The 14,362-nt window shown below is 34.9% G+C and overlaps 1 protein-coding gene across 12 annotated transcripts in view; it reads left to right on the top strand.

Moving 5' to 3' along the window:
* The window catches only part of MYO9A (myosin IXA), a 240,889-nt gene that overhangs the window by 158,255 nt on the left and 68,272 nt on the right, over positions 1-14,362 (top strand). For all 12 annotated transcript variants that reach the window (XM_070468755.1, XM_070468761.1, XM_070468760.1 and 9 more), the window contains 6 exons: positions 3,456-3,578; positions 7,965-8,045; positions 9,733-9,843; positions 10,692-10,814; positions 12,749-12,898; positions 13,723-14,042. In XM_070468755.1, the coding sequence (XP_070324856.1) occupies positions 3,456-3,578; positions 7,965-8,045; positions 9,733-9,843; positions 10,692-10,814; positions 12,749-12,898; positions 13,723-14,042 (908 nt within the window). The remainder of the gene's footprint in view (positions 1-3,455; positions 3,579-7,964; positions 8,046-9,732; positions 9,844-10,691; positions 10,815-12,748; positions 12,899-13,722; positions 14,043-14,362) is intronic.

The raw sequence follows: 14,362 nt of genomic DNA, 5'->3' as shown, positions 1-14,362 counted from the left end.
TTAGCATACAGGTGGGCTGCTTTTGGGGTATGCAAGTAATAACTTTATGAAAAAGTTTGGGTATTTAAGCTATAAGTTGAATACTAAGAAGAATCAACCCATGTAAAGGTCTAATATTCCAAACAAATGAAAAAATTGGAAAGATCTGGAGATAAGAATGAATGAGGAAGCTGTGGTACATATACACCATGGAATATTACTCAGCCATTAAAAAGAATTCATTTGAATCAGTTCTAATGAGATGGATGAAACTGGAGCCCATTATACAGAGTGAAGTAAGCCAGAAAGATAAAGACCATTACAGTATACTAACACATATATATGGAATTTAGAAAGATGGTAACGATAACACTATATGCAAAACAGAAAAAGAGACTCAGATGTATAGAACAGACTTGTGGACTCTGGGAGAAGGCGAGGGTGGGATGTTTCAAGAGAACAGCATTGAAACATGTATATTATCTAGGGTGAAACAGATCACCAGCCCAGGTTGGGTGCATGAGACAAGTGCTCGGGCCTGGTGCACTGGGAAGACCCAGAGGGATGGGGTGGAGAGGGAGGTGGGAGGGGGGACCGGGATGGGGAATACATGTAAATCCATGGCTAATTCATTTCAATGTATGACAAAAACTACTGTAATGATGTAAAGTAATTAGCCTCCAAAATAAATAAATAAATAAATAAATGATTGTACCAAGTCAAAAAAAAAAAAAGAATGAATGTGGATTTTTTGTTTTTGGTTTGTTTGACTTTTCCAATTAAATTCCATGAAGGGAAGGATTTAAACTTAAGTAAAAACTTTGAACATTCAACACACCACATGCCATTATATATTTATGTAAATATATTATTGTTTTGTGTGCCTTTTTTTGGTCAAGAGTATTTGCAGATATTTTTCCATGTCAGAATATAGGTTTATAGTGTTTTTAGGAATTGTACAGTGTTCAGTTGTGTGGATGAACTTCATGAAAAAAGTTTCGTGTAGTTCATTATCTCTAGTCAGAATTTTTCACTATATTTTTGAAGTACATTTTCAGAAGTTATATTCGATCTCTCCTAAGATAAATATCTAGACATGAAATTGCTTAATATCAGGAAGGTTATAAGGATTTTCATTCTTAAGAACAATACATAAATATGCCTGTTTTATGTATACTGGATTTTATCGGTCTTTATATGTTTGCCAATTGAACGTGCAGTAAATCTCCTTAAAGAAAACGTGTGTTTCTTTGATTAAAGCGAGATTGATTGTCATTATGTTCCCTGTCATGTATATTTTGAGAACTGCCTGTTGAAGTCTTCTGCTCGTTTATGATCACGGGACATGTTCTTTAAAGCATTTTTTTTTTCTTTACCGTTCTTATATATAGATGGTAAGTGTTTGTTGGAGAATTTTTTTTTTCCTTAGGTAGATCTATTTAAATGTGTATTATACTTACATTACCACTTGGGAAGTTTTTGTTTTTTGTCAAAATTAATACTGTTTAGTCTTCTATATTTATCATGCTTTTAGCTCCAATCTCTGCTTCTCATACAATGAAACTTTTTCTGCTTTGTAAATAACATAAGATTGTGCATCTGTATAGAAACGTTCTTTCCATTGACAAACTCACTGCCATAAATTAGTAGGATTTTCAAAATTGATTAGTGATTGGCTAAAAGAAGCTCCAAAATCCTTTATTAATACCCTGTTTTATATTCTTTAGTTGCTTTATGTGTAACTCCTATATTATTAATAATTAGGACTTAGGATGCAGGTTGATAAGGGACTGTATTTTTTGTTTTTTCCCTGTTTATGTGTTCCTGGCTTACTTACTGTATAGTCTAGGGATTGAATTTAATTTATTGTCTCTATGAGTCAGGATTCAATTGCAAGTTACTCATCACTATGGATATGTTTAAGTAGTAAAAGAAGATCCTGCTCCTTGGTGTCCAGCTCTTTGCGACCCCATGAACTGTAGCCCACCAGGCTCCTCTGTACATGGAATTCTCTAGGCAAGAATACTGGAGTGGGTAGCCCTTCCCTTCTCCAGGGGATCTTCCTGACCCAGGCAGTGAATCTGGATCTTTTGCATTGAGGGTGGATTCTTTACCATTTGAGTCACCAGGGAAGGCCCCCTTTTAAGTATAAAGGGTCTTAATTCAAAGAGGTGCTTACAGAAATCGTCAGAAGTTACAGAGCAGACCTGACCTCAGCTGTACTCCAAAAGCTAGAAAATGAGGAAGCTGTGATCATGTACCTGCTTCCAGCCTCATGAAGAAGCTGCTATAATTATTGGCTTCTGTACTAAGGTGCTTTTACTAGAGTTGCAGAGACAACACAGATGCCCTGCCTGTTGCTTCTCAACACTCAAAAGTAGTGCCTGGACACTAGGGCCACAGAAGGCTGAAGTACTTTTGTATACATGTTTGCCAGCAGAAACAAGCTAGTAGCAAAACCCTCTGCCTTGGTTCAGTCAGTTCAGTTCAATCGCTCAGTAGTGTCTCTTTGCAACCCCATGGACTGCAGCACGCCAGGCCTCCCTGTCCATTGCCAACTCCCAGAGTTTACTCAAATTCATGTCCATTGAGTCGGTGATGCCGTCCAACCATCCCATCCTCTGTCGTCCCCTTCTCCTCCTGCCTTCAACCTTTCCCAGCATCAGGGTCTTTTCCAATGAGTCAGTTCTTTGCATCAGGTGACCAAAGTATTGGAGTTTCAGCTTCAACATCAGTCATTCCAATGAATATTGAGGACTGATTTCCTTTAGGATGGACTGGTTGGATCTCCTTGCAGTCCAAGGGACTCTCAAGAGTCTTCTCCAACACCACATCAATTCTAAAGTGCTCAGCTTTCTTTATAGTCCAACTCTCACATCCATACATGGCTACTGGAAAACCATAGATTTGACTAGATGGACATTTGTTGGCAAAGTAATGTCTCTGCTTTTTAATATGCTGTCCAGGTTGGTCCTAACTTTTCTTCCAAGGAGCAAGCGTCTTTTAATTTAATGGCTACAGTCACCATCTGCAGTGATTTTGGAGCCCCCAAAAATAAAGCCTGTCACTATTTCCACTGTTTCCCCATCTATTTGCCATGAAGTGATGGGACCAGATGCCATGGTCTTAGTTTTCTGAATGTTGAGTTTTAAGCTAACTTTTTCACTCTCTTTCACTTTCATCAAGAGGCTCTTTAGTTCTGCCTTGGTTAGACCTTCCCAGTTTAATGTGTGGGAATAGAGGAACTTAAATCACATCCAGCACTTGAGATGTAAGAGTTTGAGAAATGCAGTTTGTTTTTTAGCTGAACAACTTCTGCCAGAAAGCAGAAGATGGGTAGAGTGGATATTGAATATTAATCTCCCATATTCACCACAGTCATACATAGGAATAATAAATACTGGCTTACAACTTTGTTTTTCCTATTCTTAGATCAATTTATGTGAAGAATTTGATTTCTTCCCCTTGTTTTTCAGCATTTGCTAGAAGTAAAGTCTTTAAAGCATCTGACAAGATTGACCCTACAGGATCGCATTACCAAGTCTCTTCTTCATTTGCACAAGAAGAAGAAACCTCCCAGCATCAGTGCCCAGTTTCAGGTTGTTTCCTATTTACTTTTTTTTCCTTTTATTTTTAACAAAGAGGGATCTGTTTTGTTCAGATTGTCATCACAAGGTCAGTGATCTGCAAGATTCATGCGACTAAAAAGTTATAGTAGAATGGCCGTTTTGGTTGGAAGTACCAAAGATGGGAGAAAGATCAGGTGCTTTTATTCATCTCTGGGGAGTACATATCCCAAAGAGGAATTCGTTATATTCAGCTTGAGGAGAAAAGCACCAGAAAGTTGACTGCCCAGATGTGGCACTGTTAACACCATGATGTATGTTTTTTTTCTCTGTATGTTTAAACCGCATGCTAGTGCCATCATTATTTAACTAAATGGAATTGTAAGGTTTTTCTTGACTTTTTATTTTAGTTTTGTATATATAGGAATCTGGATCATTTTATTGTGACTGTGCATTTAGGAATAAATGCAATCATAATAAATTAATGAAATCACCTCCAGAATTAATTTCAAGATACTCTTCATTTTTCCTCTTCTTATCAGATTATCTCTTAATATTCTGTTCACTTGCTAGATATTTATGAAAATGAGCTGAAAATCTGAAGGGTAATGGTATTTTAGATAATTTTTTTCTACCTTGTGCTTTATTACTCACAGAAGCAGTACTAACTAAAGCATTGTTAACTAAAAATTTCTTTATCTACTGATAGCTATATTTCTATTTTTTAGCACTTTTTCAGTGTTCTGTTTTAATCCAGGATATCTAAATGTAAATTATCTACTAACATGTCACTGGATATGATCTTGTTTGATTTATAAGCACAGTCCTTCAACCTATAAGCTAGAAATGTCATTTATTTTAGACAATTTTCACCATAGGCCCAGAGAAAAATTTGATTCTATAAAAGCTACTTGGTCCAATGTTTTTTCTTAAAAAAAAAAAAAAAAAAAAAAAAACAAGATTAAAGAGCCAAATAACTTACTAGGTCCTAATAAAGTTAAAGGAAAGACAATTGAATATATGATGGAAGCTCTGCCATGAATTTTACACAGACCTTCTTAAATCACAATCCTATGGCTTAATGGTATTTGATTATTTAAAAAGAGAGAGATGTTGCTTGGCCCTGTTTATCTAAGGAAGCATTAGTCTCCTTTGCATGATTAGGACGAGTAGAACCATTAAGCTATTGTCTCCTTTGTTTTATCATCTTGGTTCTTTTACAGGTGCCTCTTTATCAAACTCAGTCTTTAATCGGAAGAATACTCGTTATAGCTACTACAATTAAAGCTTAATTACAGTCCTATAATGTCCCATTAAATCCCCCAAATTCAGAAATTATGGATATTTTCAAATTATATTCATGTATTATATTTAACATTTACAAAGAGTCATCTGTAATGTTTCTAATACATTGTTAAATATTATAAGAGTAATGAATTAATTTTTCTAAACTTTTTATTATTTAGAAAATACAGTGAACAAAAACAAATGAAAATCATTTACCATCCAGAAACATAATGATGAATGTACTACATTTGCCATATTCCTTATTAAATATTTATACATATGCATTATCTATTTTTCCTCCAATTCTGTGAGATAAATACCATCATTCTTATTGTACAGATGAGGAAATTAGAAGTGATGGAGATGGATGGCAGCCAGGTGTCTATGACTTCACACCCTTCTTGTGAATGAATGTTTCTTTTCATCAAAGTGAAATTGTAGAACTCATGAAGGATTAACTGATATAGGAATTACCCTTCTTATGAACATCTAGAAAACTAGGCAAAAAGTAAAAATAGAGTGTTTTTAGTTATCAGACAATAAGCATTACAGGATTATGATCCCTGAGAAAAGGGAAATAAAGGAGGCAAGTCCCAGGTTACTGCACAAAGATAATTTGCTGTAGCCCAGGGAGAGGGAGCCCAAACAAATGCCAAAGGTTTTGCTCTGAGCCTACCCTCACAAAGCTTAATAAAAGTAAGTCTTAAAAGAATCAAAATGATCCTGTGTAACTCAACCCCAGGGGCAACTGTCTGTTGCTCTTTGAAGAAATACAGCAAAATCAAAGAATATAAAATCACTCCAGTGTCCAGTCTGAAATTATTAGGCATGTGAAGAATCAGGGAAAGAACCACCCATAGCATGACAGAAAAATTAATCATTAGAAACAGATTGTAAAAATAACAAAGATGGTGGAAATAGTAGATGAGGATCTTAAATAATTATTATAAACCATATAAGTATGTCCAGGGATATAAGAAAAATGTGAATAATAATGAGAAAAAAATAGAAGACAGGAAAAAGACACAAATGATTAATCATTTCAGAGATTAAAATTGTAATATTTGGAAATGAAATAAACTAGTTGGGATTAGTGCCCCCGAAATAGTGAATTAGAGTTTACATTTACTTTAAAATGCAGAGAAATGTAATAAACAATGATGGGGGGAAAAAAATGAAAAAAAGCATTAGCAGCTTGTGTGAAAATATTAAGTCATTGAACATAGATCTAAGAAGGAAAGGCAGAAGAGGGGGATACAGAAAAAATTTTGAAGAAATAATGACCAAAATATTTTCTGATTTTTATGAATAACGTAGGCTCAAATATCAAAGGATCTCAACAAGCCCCAAGCAAAACACCACCCCGCCAAGCATATCAAGACACATCACATCAAATTGCTAAAACCAGTTAAAAAAAGAAAACTTTAAATACAACCAAAGAAAAAAGATATTTATGTTATATGAAATGAAAATAAGAAAAACAGTATGTTTCTCATCATAAACTATGAAAGCCAGAATTCAAGAGTAGTGTTTTTAAAAGCCTGAAAGAAAAAAAAATTGTCACTCTAAAATTCTCTGCACAAGTGAGTAATGAAGGTTAGAGACTTTTTTAGACAAACAAAAGTTGAGATTGCAGTTCCAGGAAATCGACAATGTAAGAATGCTAAATTTGGAATAAAAATGATGAGAAAACCACAGAATTTGAATCTGTACAAAACATTGAGATTGCCAGAATGACAGAATGTAACTATTGAAAGTTTTTTCTTCTTTGAATCTTTAAAAAAAGATAATTGATTGTAGAAGACAAAAATACTAGTATGTTGTATGGTACAAATGAGACATATGGTAAAGTAGCACAGAAGGGAGGGGCTAAATGTAAGTTTATACTGTTGTAAATTTTTACTCTATATAGTCAAAGGGGACTGAAAAATTTTTAAGTATTTTAAAAAGAAATGAAAATAAAGCATCAAAATTTGTGCAGTGCATCTAAAGTAATATTCCAAAGTTAATATATAATAATAAATTCTCTTATTAGAAAAAGTAAAAGCCTCATGTCAGTAGTCTAAGGTTCTACCCTAGGAAACTAGAAAAAGAAAAACATTAAACCCAAAGCAAGCAGGAGTGAAATGATAAAGTAGAATCATCAATGAAATGAAAAACAGAAAAATAATAAGAGAAAACCTGATGAAATAAAAAATCTGGTTCTTTGAAAATATCAGAAAATTTATAAACCTCCAGTTAGACTAACCTGGAAAAAACAGGCAAAGCACAAGTAATCAGCATCAGGAATGGAAGATACTTAAAGGTTATATACTTATATACTTAAAGGTTAAAATTGAAGCAGACGACTACTACCTTCCTGGATATCCTACTACAGGAGTCCCCAACCTCTGGGATCTAATGCCTGATAATCTGAGGTGGAGCTGATGTCATGATGATAGAAATAAAGTGCACAATCAATGTAATGCACTTGAATCATCCTGAAACTATCCCCCTCCCACCCGGCTCCAGTTCATGGAAAAACTGTCTTCCGTGAACCTGGCCCCTTGTGTCAGAAAGGTTGGGGACTGCTGCCCTACTGAATGGTTTTCCCAAAGTTGCTCTAATACTGCATGCATTTGAATAAAATTGTTTCATGAAATCTGAAGAAAAGTAAAAAATGTATTGTAGGCTTGTTGTGTAGTTGCTAAGTCATGTCCAACTCTTTGGGACCCCAAGGACTGTTGCCCGCCAGGCTCCTCTATCCATGGGATTTCCCAGGCAAGAATACTGGAGTAGATTGCCATTTCCTTTTCCAGGGGATCTTCCCAAACCAGGGATTGAAATGTTGCCTGCTTGGCAGGTGGATTCTTTACCACTCAGCCACCTGGGAAGCCCCCATCATATATTTAGTTGACTATAAAATTATTTACAGTATTTACCATTACCAGTCTCTCGGCTTTAAGGTTAAACTGCCATCCTTGTCCTTAACTGGCCTCAGTTTAATCAGTATGGCATTGTACACAGTTTGCTTTTCAGAAACAAACCTGGTTCTGTGTTTATCACTTGTTTTTGCATATTTTACCAACATCATAAATCATTTGTGTCCAGTTTGGAATGAGAGACAGTGCTAACTATTGCTTTGTATTGCAGGCCTCATTAAGCAAGCTGATGGAAACACTTGGTCAAGCAGAACCTTATTTTGTAAAATGCATTCGCTCTAATGCTGAAAAGGTAAGAATGTCCCTTGAATGAGAGCTTCTAGCTTGGCTTACTTCAAACCAAACTTTAAAGTCATTCTAAGGAGGATATGTGGAAGCAAAGAGCTGTTTATAATCTTTGTAAGGAAAACGGTGTTCTGAATTTTCTCTGGATATCCTTATAATTTCCTCACTTACCTGCCTATGAACTATTTATATAAACTCAATTTAGCATTTTCTAGAATTTAGCATCAGCTACAGAATCAAAAATCTCTTGAAATTTCATTATACAAAATAATTTTTTGCAACTTTTGTTACCCTAAGATTAATCTCTTATTCAGACATAAGGTGTTAATCAACCACTCTTACAGAACTTGCCTGGCATTTTTCATGTTTAGATTCTTGTCTCTTTAAAATAGGTTACTCTGGACATTCTTGATTTCCTTCTTGTTTTATATGACAGTTCCCCTAATTAGAGCTTTGCAAAATATTATCTATTAAGTGTAAGCATTTGTCGTCTTTGTGTCCATCATAGGAGAAAATAGTTTCAGCCCAAACTTCTGAAATTTAGTAGGAAATTAGGTTCAACTTCCTTAATTCTTAAGAAGGAGTCTCCAGCTTTGCCAGTTACAAGTTTTGTGGTCTTAGATGAGTTGCATGACCTCTCTGTACCTTAAATAATTTCGTCTGTGTAAGAATATACTGTAATTGTAGGACACTTCATAAGTGTTTTGTGAGTACATGAGAAAAAAACCTGTGTAGTACTTAGAATGTTCCTGGCCCCTAGTAAGTGCTTGTAAATGTTAGCTATTCCTTAATGGTTGGTTCTTTTATGGTGACAAAAAGGGAAACTTTATTTACAGTTAAAGAGAAATTTGAGTCCCTGTTATTGAGACCTTGTTCTACAAAGAGTTCAATTAATAAGGTATTTAAGGACACAGAATAAATACTAAATAAACGTTAACTGCTATTATTGTTTAACATAAGCTGCCCACTTGACTTTTTTCTTGACAGTTGGTATGCTCTGTCTTTCTGCAGGAAAGTGTTTGGGATTTCCTTAGTGAAAAATTGAAAGTGGTATTTAGAGAATAAGGAGAAATACCAGAAATTTCAAATACATCTTCTTTTGAATGTCTAAAAACACACCTAAGAGATACCTAGGAGTGACTGGTGATGAAGGACTATAGGAATTTTTTTATTTTCCAGGATGCCTTACAGGATCATCAGCAAAAACTCTTTAGGGAGATAACTGCTCTTAATCTTGTACTAGTCATAGAAGATGAATCTGTCAGCTCTCAAGTTAAGGCAACTGGAAGATTGTAGAGTAGGTGGTTTTTGAGTGAGATGGTGGGTAAAATCTCAACAAAAATATACTCTTAACTATGTATAAGTAAGTTAATTTTGTTACAGATTTTATAGTGACTAAACTCTGTGGCCTGTGGGCAGCAGAATTTCCTTTTGAGTTTGAGGGTGCTTTTCTTCTGCAAGTAGTGAAGCCTGGAAGTTTGGTGTCTCTTTTTTTCCCTTTAGTCAGGCAGTCAGAACTTTTCTGAAGCTACCAGTTGTGGAGGTAAGATTGTCTCATTGCCTCTGCTATATCTTAACCAGATAACCTCCAGTCAGTTCCTAGATATTCAGAATTTAACTACACTTACAAAACAAACATAAATTTGGAGATCTGTTCTTCTGGGTTAACCCTTTTTCTGTTTGCTTTCTTTTAGTTACCATTAAGGTTCAGTGATGCCTTGGTGCTTAGACAGCTTCGGTACACTGGGATGCTGGAGACAGTTCGAATTCGCCAATCAGGATACAGTTGCAAATATTCTTTCCAGGTTATGCTTTTATAGTGATATTTAAATATATATATACATCAAGTAAATTAGTCTTGTGTCTTGCTTATTTTTCATTTGGGACTCACTTGTTTATTTCTCTTAATCCTCCTCCCCATTCTATCTTTCATATACAGAATTGATGAGGGATAGAGAATATTCATTTCCATTGACTGACAGCAATATCATTAAGTTTATGTTGTAATAGATTCCACTTCTTGGCTATTCTCATTTGATCTGAATGTTTGCTTATGTAAGTTTATTCATAACATGGCAGTTCTTCACAGTGATTACTCCAGTAACTGAAATACTATAATCCGAGCAATCTAGTTCAAAAGAAAAGATCGCTTTTGATTTTCCCTAAAGTTTTCTCAGTAGAATTTTTTTTCCATAGTATGTTGCCAGCAAGGCTTTCAGCTGTTTTCATGAGCTGCTGCTGCTATGGGTATAGAAATTATTTTGAAGCTTTTCAGAAGCTGAGCACATCTTTACTGTTGAGGGAAAGCTTTATTTTCAGTTATAACCTGAGATAGCTGCCACCTTTCCTTATTTTTCTGCTAAAAATTTCAGAACCTTATTAAGTAACTTTTTCTTTGGTCTTTAGCTTTTTCAAAGGGAGAATTAATTTCTGTCCTTTTCTTGCGCTTTGATAACAATATGTAGATATCTCTACCCCCCATTTTATGAATTAATTAATCTTTTGTAATGTTTTAAATTAACAAGTCATTTCTTGGTTTCACCCTGTTTAAAATAATGAGACAGAAATCAATAAAAGGACAATTAACTTGTTTGGGATCTTGTTTACATATAATTCTCTTGTGATTCTACAATATTTTCTTTTCATTTTTCAGGATTTTGTGAGCCATTTCCATGTACTTCTTCCCCGAAATATTATTCCATCCAAATTTAACATTCAGGATTTCTTCAGGAAAATAAATCTTAATCCAGATAATTATCAAGTTGGAAAATCCATGGTAAATATAATATATACAGCCCTTGTCCAAATTGAGGATGTTTTTGTAGGCAGCAGTGGAGACACAGACATAGAGAACAGACTTGTGGACACAGTGGGGGAAGGAGAGAGTGGGACAAATTGAGAGAGCAGCATTGAAACACATACACTATCACGTTAATGTAAAGTTAAAATACTAATATAGATTAAAATTACCAATTAATCTAAACTGAGACAGCCAATAGAAGTTTGCTCGATGACACAGGGAGCTCAGATCTGGTGCTCTGTGACAACCTCGAGGGGTGCAATAGGGTGGAAGGTGGGAGGGAGGTTTAAGGAGGGGACATATGTGTACCTATGGCTGATTCATGTTGATATATGGCTGAAACCAACGCAATATTCTAAAGCAATTAACCTCCAATTAAAAGTAAATAAATTTAAAAAAGAAAAAATAATTATCCAATACAAAACATTATTAAAGTGATACTTTATGTTCTTTCTTAAAAAAAAAATAATGGCAGTCTTTGCCTAGGAGAATGTTGATAAGAAAGATAATGTACAAGATATTATAAGGAAATTAATTAGACCAAGATTTTTAGTTAATGAGATGGTCAGTATTAATCAAAGAGCTTATGACCAATGCTTTAGTGCTGCCTATAATTTTAACTGCTTAAAAAGCATCTCTTTCTAGGTATTCTACTGTAATTTTCAACTCAGTTTACCCAAAGTGACGTTAGCCAGATTCGCCTCTGTCTTTAACTAATCAACTGCTCTTTTTCTCTGTCACCTTTCTTGTAGTTTCTAGACTAGAAACCATAATCATATATGGCTTACCCTTCACTTTAATCTTTTTACAAAAAAGTTCTGTTTCCATTGTTTTTCCTTACAAATGATTCTCACATCTCTGCCTTTCCCTACATTCCTACTGTTTCCATTTTTAGTTCTGTTTCTTAGCTCTCACATTTCTCACATTTCTCTTATAGTAAACAGATCCATCATCTGATATCAATCTGTTATTCTGTGTAACTCACTCTGCCCTTAGTATCAAAATTATCATCTTCATATACTTCTTTCTTTATGTCAGCTTCCTGTTCAGTAATAATCACCCAGTAACCTCCTGATTAAACATCTTTCTCTTTTTCAAGAACCTCCATGTTGTGAATTCATACTCTTTTATTGTTCCATGGTCCCCGGTATGTACATTTATTCTTATTTCTAACTCCTTGTTTTGCGCAGGTAGGGTCCTCTGTCTCTTGCCCTTGATAGCTTACTGTTTCACTCTGTGGGTTTCTGATACCTATCTGTGCTCTTTAAAAATCTTTTAAACTTTTGACAAAAATGGGAGATGGTGGACATGTTTCTTAGTTTGATTGTGATAATCATTTCACAGTGTTTATACATGCATCAAAACATCACATTGTACATCTTAAGTATATACATCTTTAATATCTATCTGCTCTTAAAGTTAAGGTGCAAATCCTGTTTCCAGAGGGACTGTGTCTAATTTATCTTTGTATACCCCTAAATTCCTAAAGATTTATAATTGAATGAAAGAGTGAATAAACACACTGATGAATATCTCTGGGCAGCAAAGAAGCCTTTGATGCATACTGGATTTTAAAAGATCATTGTTATTTATCACTATTATAATCATTGGCTCCTGACAGCAGTGAATTTCCCCAGGGAATAATATATCACAATCTCTGGCACTGGGATTTTGGTACCTATGCTCACCTTTCCAGTTCCCCTTCTATATTCTAATACCTCCTTTCCAATTTGAGAATGACTGCTTTGGCTAAATCATAGAAATATCAGGATTACTTGTACATGTCTGCTGCTGTACCCATTCTTCTCTAACAAAGCTTACCATGGGAATCATCACAGGAATGATGATGCATTAAATAAATTTCTCGTTTCTTCTTAAGCTGTATTCTTCATCTTTTTCCCTTCTGGTAGGTGTTCCTAAAGGAGCAGGAACGACAACACCTACAGGATCTGCTTCACCAGGAGGTGCTCCGCAGAATCATATTGCTGCAACGATGGTTCAGGGTCTTGCTGTGTAGGCAGCATTTCCTCCATCTGAGACAGGCGTCTGTTGTCATCCAGGTGGGAAGTAAAGGATTCTTTGCATGAGATTGACCAGTGTATTTAGCCTGTGTTTTAGTAACTAGAAGTGATTTATTGTGAAGCATTTAAATAAGAATGTAAATTTCTTCAGAGATGCGATTATGTCCTTCTCATTTCTTAAATGTTCATAGTAACCAACAGATTTACCTGGCAATACAATAATAGACTATTAGTAAATATATTGATGTACAGTTGAAATTAAATTGAATTTATAGTTATAATGTACTATGAGGTATAATTAGGAGCCAAGGAGTTATGTTCCTTAATTTCTGTTGACAAGTTATTTTTAGTTTTCTTGGTGATATTTGAAAATGATACATATATTGTTATAATTATTCAAATTCATATTTTACATTTATATTTTATTTTCTCCCTCATTGATTTCTCCCTCATTGACAGCTGTTTTCCATACAGCTTTCCAACTTTTCCAGCTTTCCAAACTTTTCTGTTTGTGCAAGAAGGTCTTTAATATCTTAATCTTTGAAATGTATACACATTGACCCATTAGTACTGGCAAATTGTAGGTGAGAATATAATGTAATTTATTAAAATTAATTTGTAGGGCATGAAATCATCAAAAAATTAAATTATTTTAAGTTGTATAATTGACTTCATCAAGGTTATATTATCTAAAATTGTTATTTTCACTAAGCATATCTGGAAAACATTTTTTCTTCTTTAACCACCCACAGTTTAGCTGTTTAGCTACTTAATATCTAGTTATCTTATCTAGACATAAGAGATTTCTTTTTTCTGTGAAAATGTGTTACATGCTACCAGTTTTATCATTGTCTTCCCCGCAGCAATTCTGGAGGAGTTACGTACGTCAGAAGCAAGCCAGAGCTGCAGCTGTGCAGAAAGATGCTTTCCTTATGGCAAGTGCGGCCACTCTCCTGCAGGCCTCCTGGCGCGCTCACTTACAGAGGCGGCGGTATTTGGAGCTGCGGACTGCCGCCATTGTCATCCAGCAGAGATGGAGGAAGCGCTGTAGGCGGAGACACTTGGCTGCTGTCTGTATACAGGCAAGATGGAAAGGCTACAGGGAAAGTAAGAAGTATCAAGAACAAAGGAACAAAATTATCCTTTTGCAGTCACTGTATAGAGGATTCAGAGCAAGACAAAGGTAATCTTCATTGCTATAATAATTAACTCCCCTTTTCTCAAGTACTTTGCTTATATGTCTGCTCTAACATTTGCCTAACTTGAATTAGAACTGGTTGTGTACAATTTGTCTTCTCTTCTAGACTTTGATCCCCCCAGCAGCTTTAAACCACATTGTGCGGTTTATAATATTGAATTAAATTGGATTGCAAACCTACATGGTCTGTGGTTATAACTGCTAAGAATTAACTTTACATTGGGTTGAATCCTTAAAAATTGGCAATATTGCAACTGGTTTTACTTTCAGAAACTTCAATTTCATTTTTAAGGTTTATCTTAAAA

This window comes from Odocoileus virginianus, chromosome 6 (genome assembly GCF_023699985.2).
Source record: "Odocoileus virginianus isolate 20LAN1187 ecotype Illinois chromosome 6, Ovbor_1.2, whole genome shotgun sequence".
Taxonomy (NCBI): Eukaryota; Metazoa; Chordata; class Mammalia; order Artiodactyla; family Cervidae; genus Odocoileus; species Odocoileus virginianus.
The sequence above is the reverse complement of the archived record's forward strand: the minus strand, read 5'-3'. Positions and strand labels throughout refer to the sequence as shown.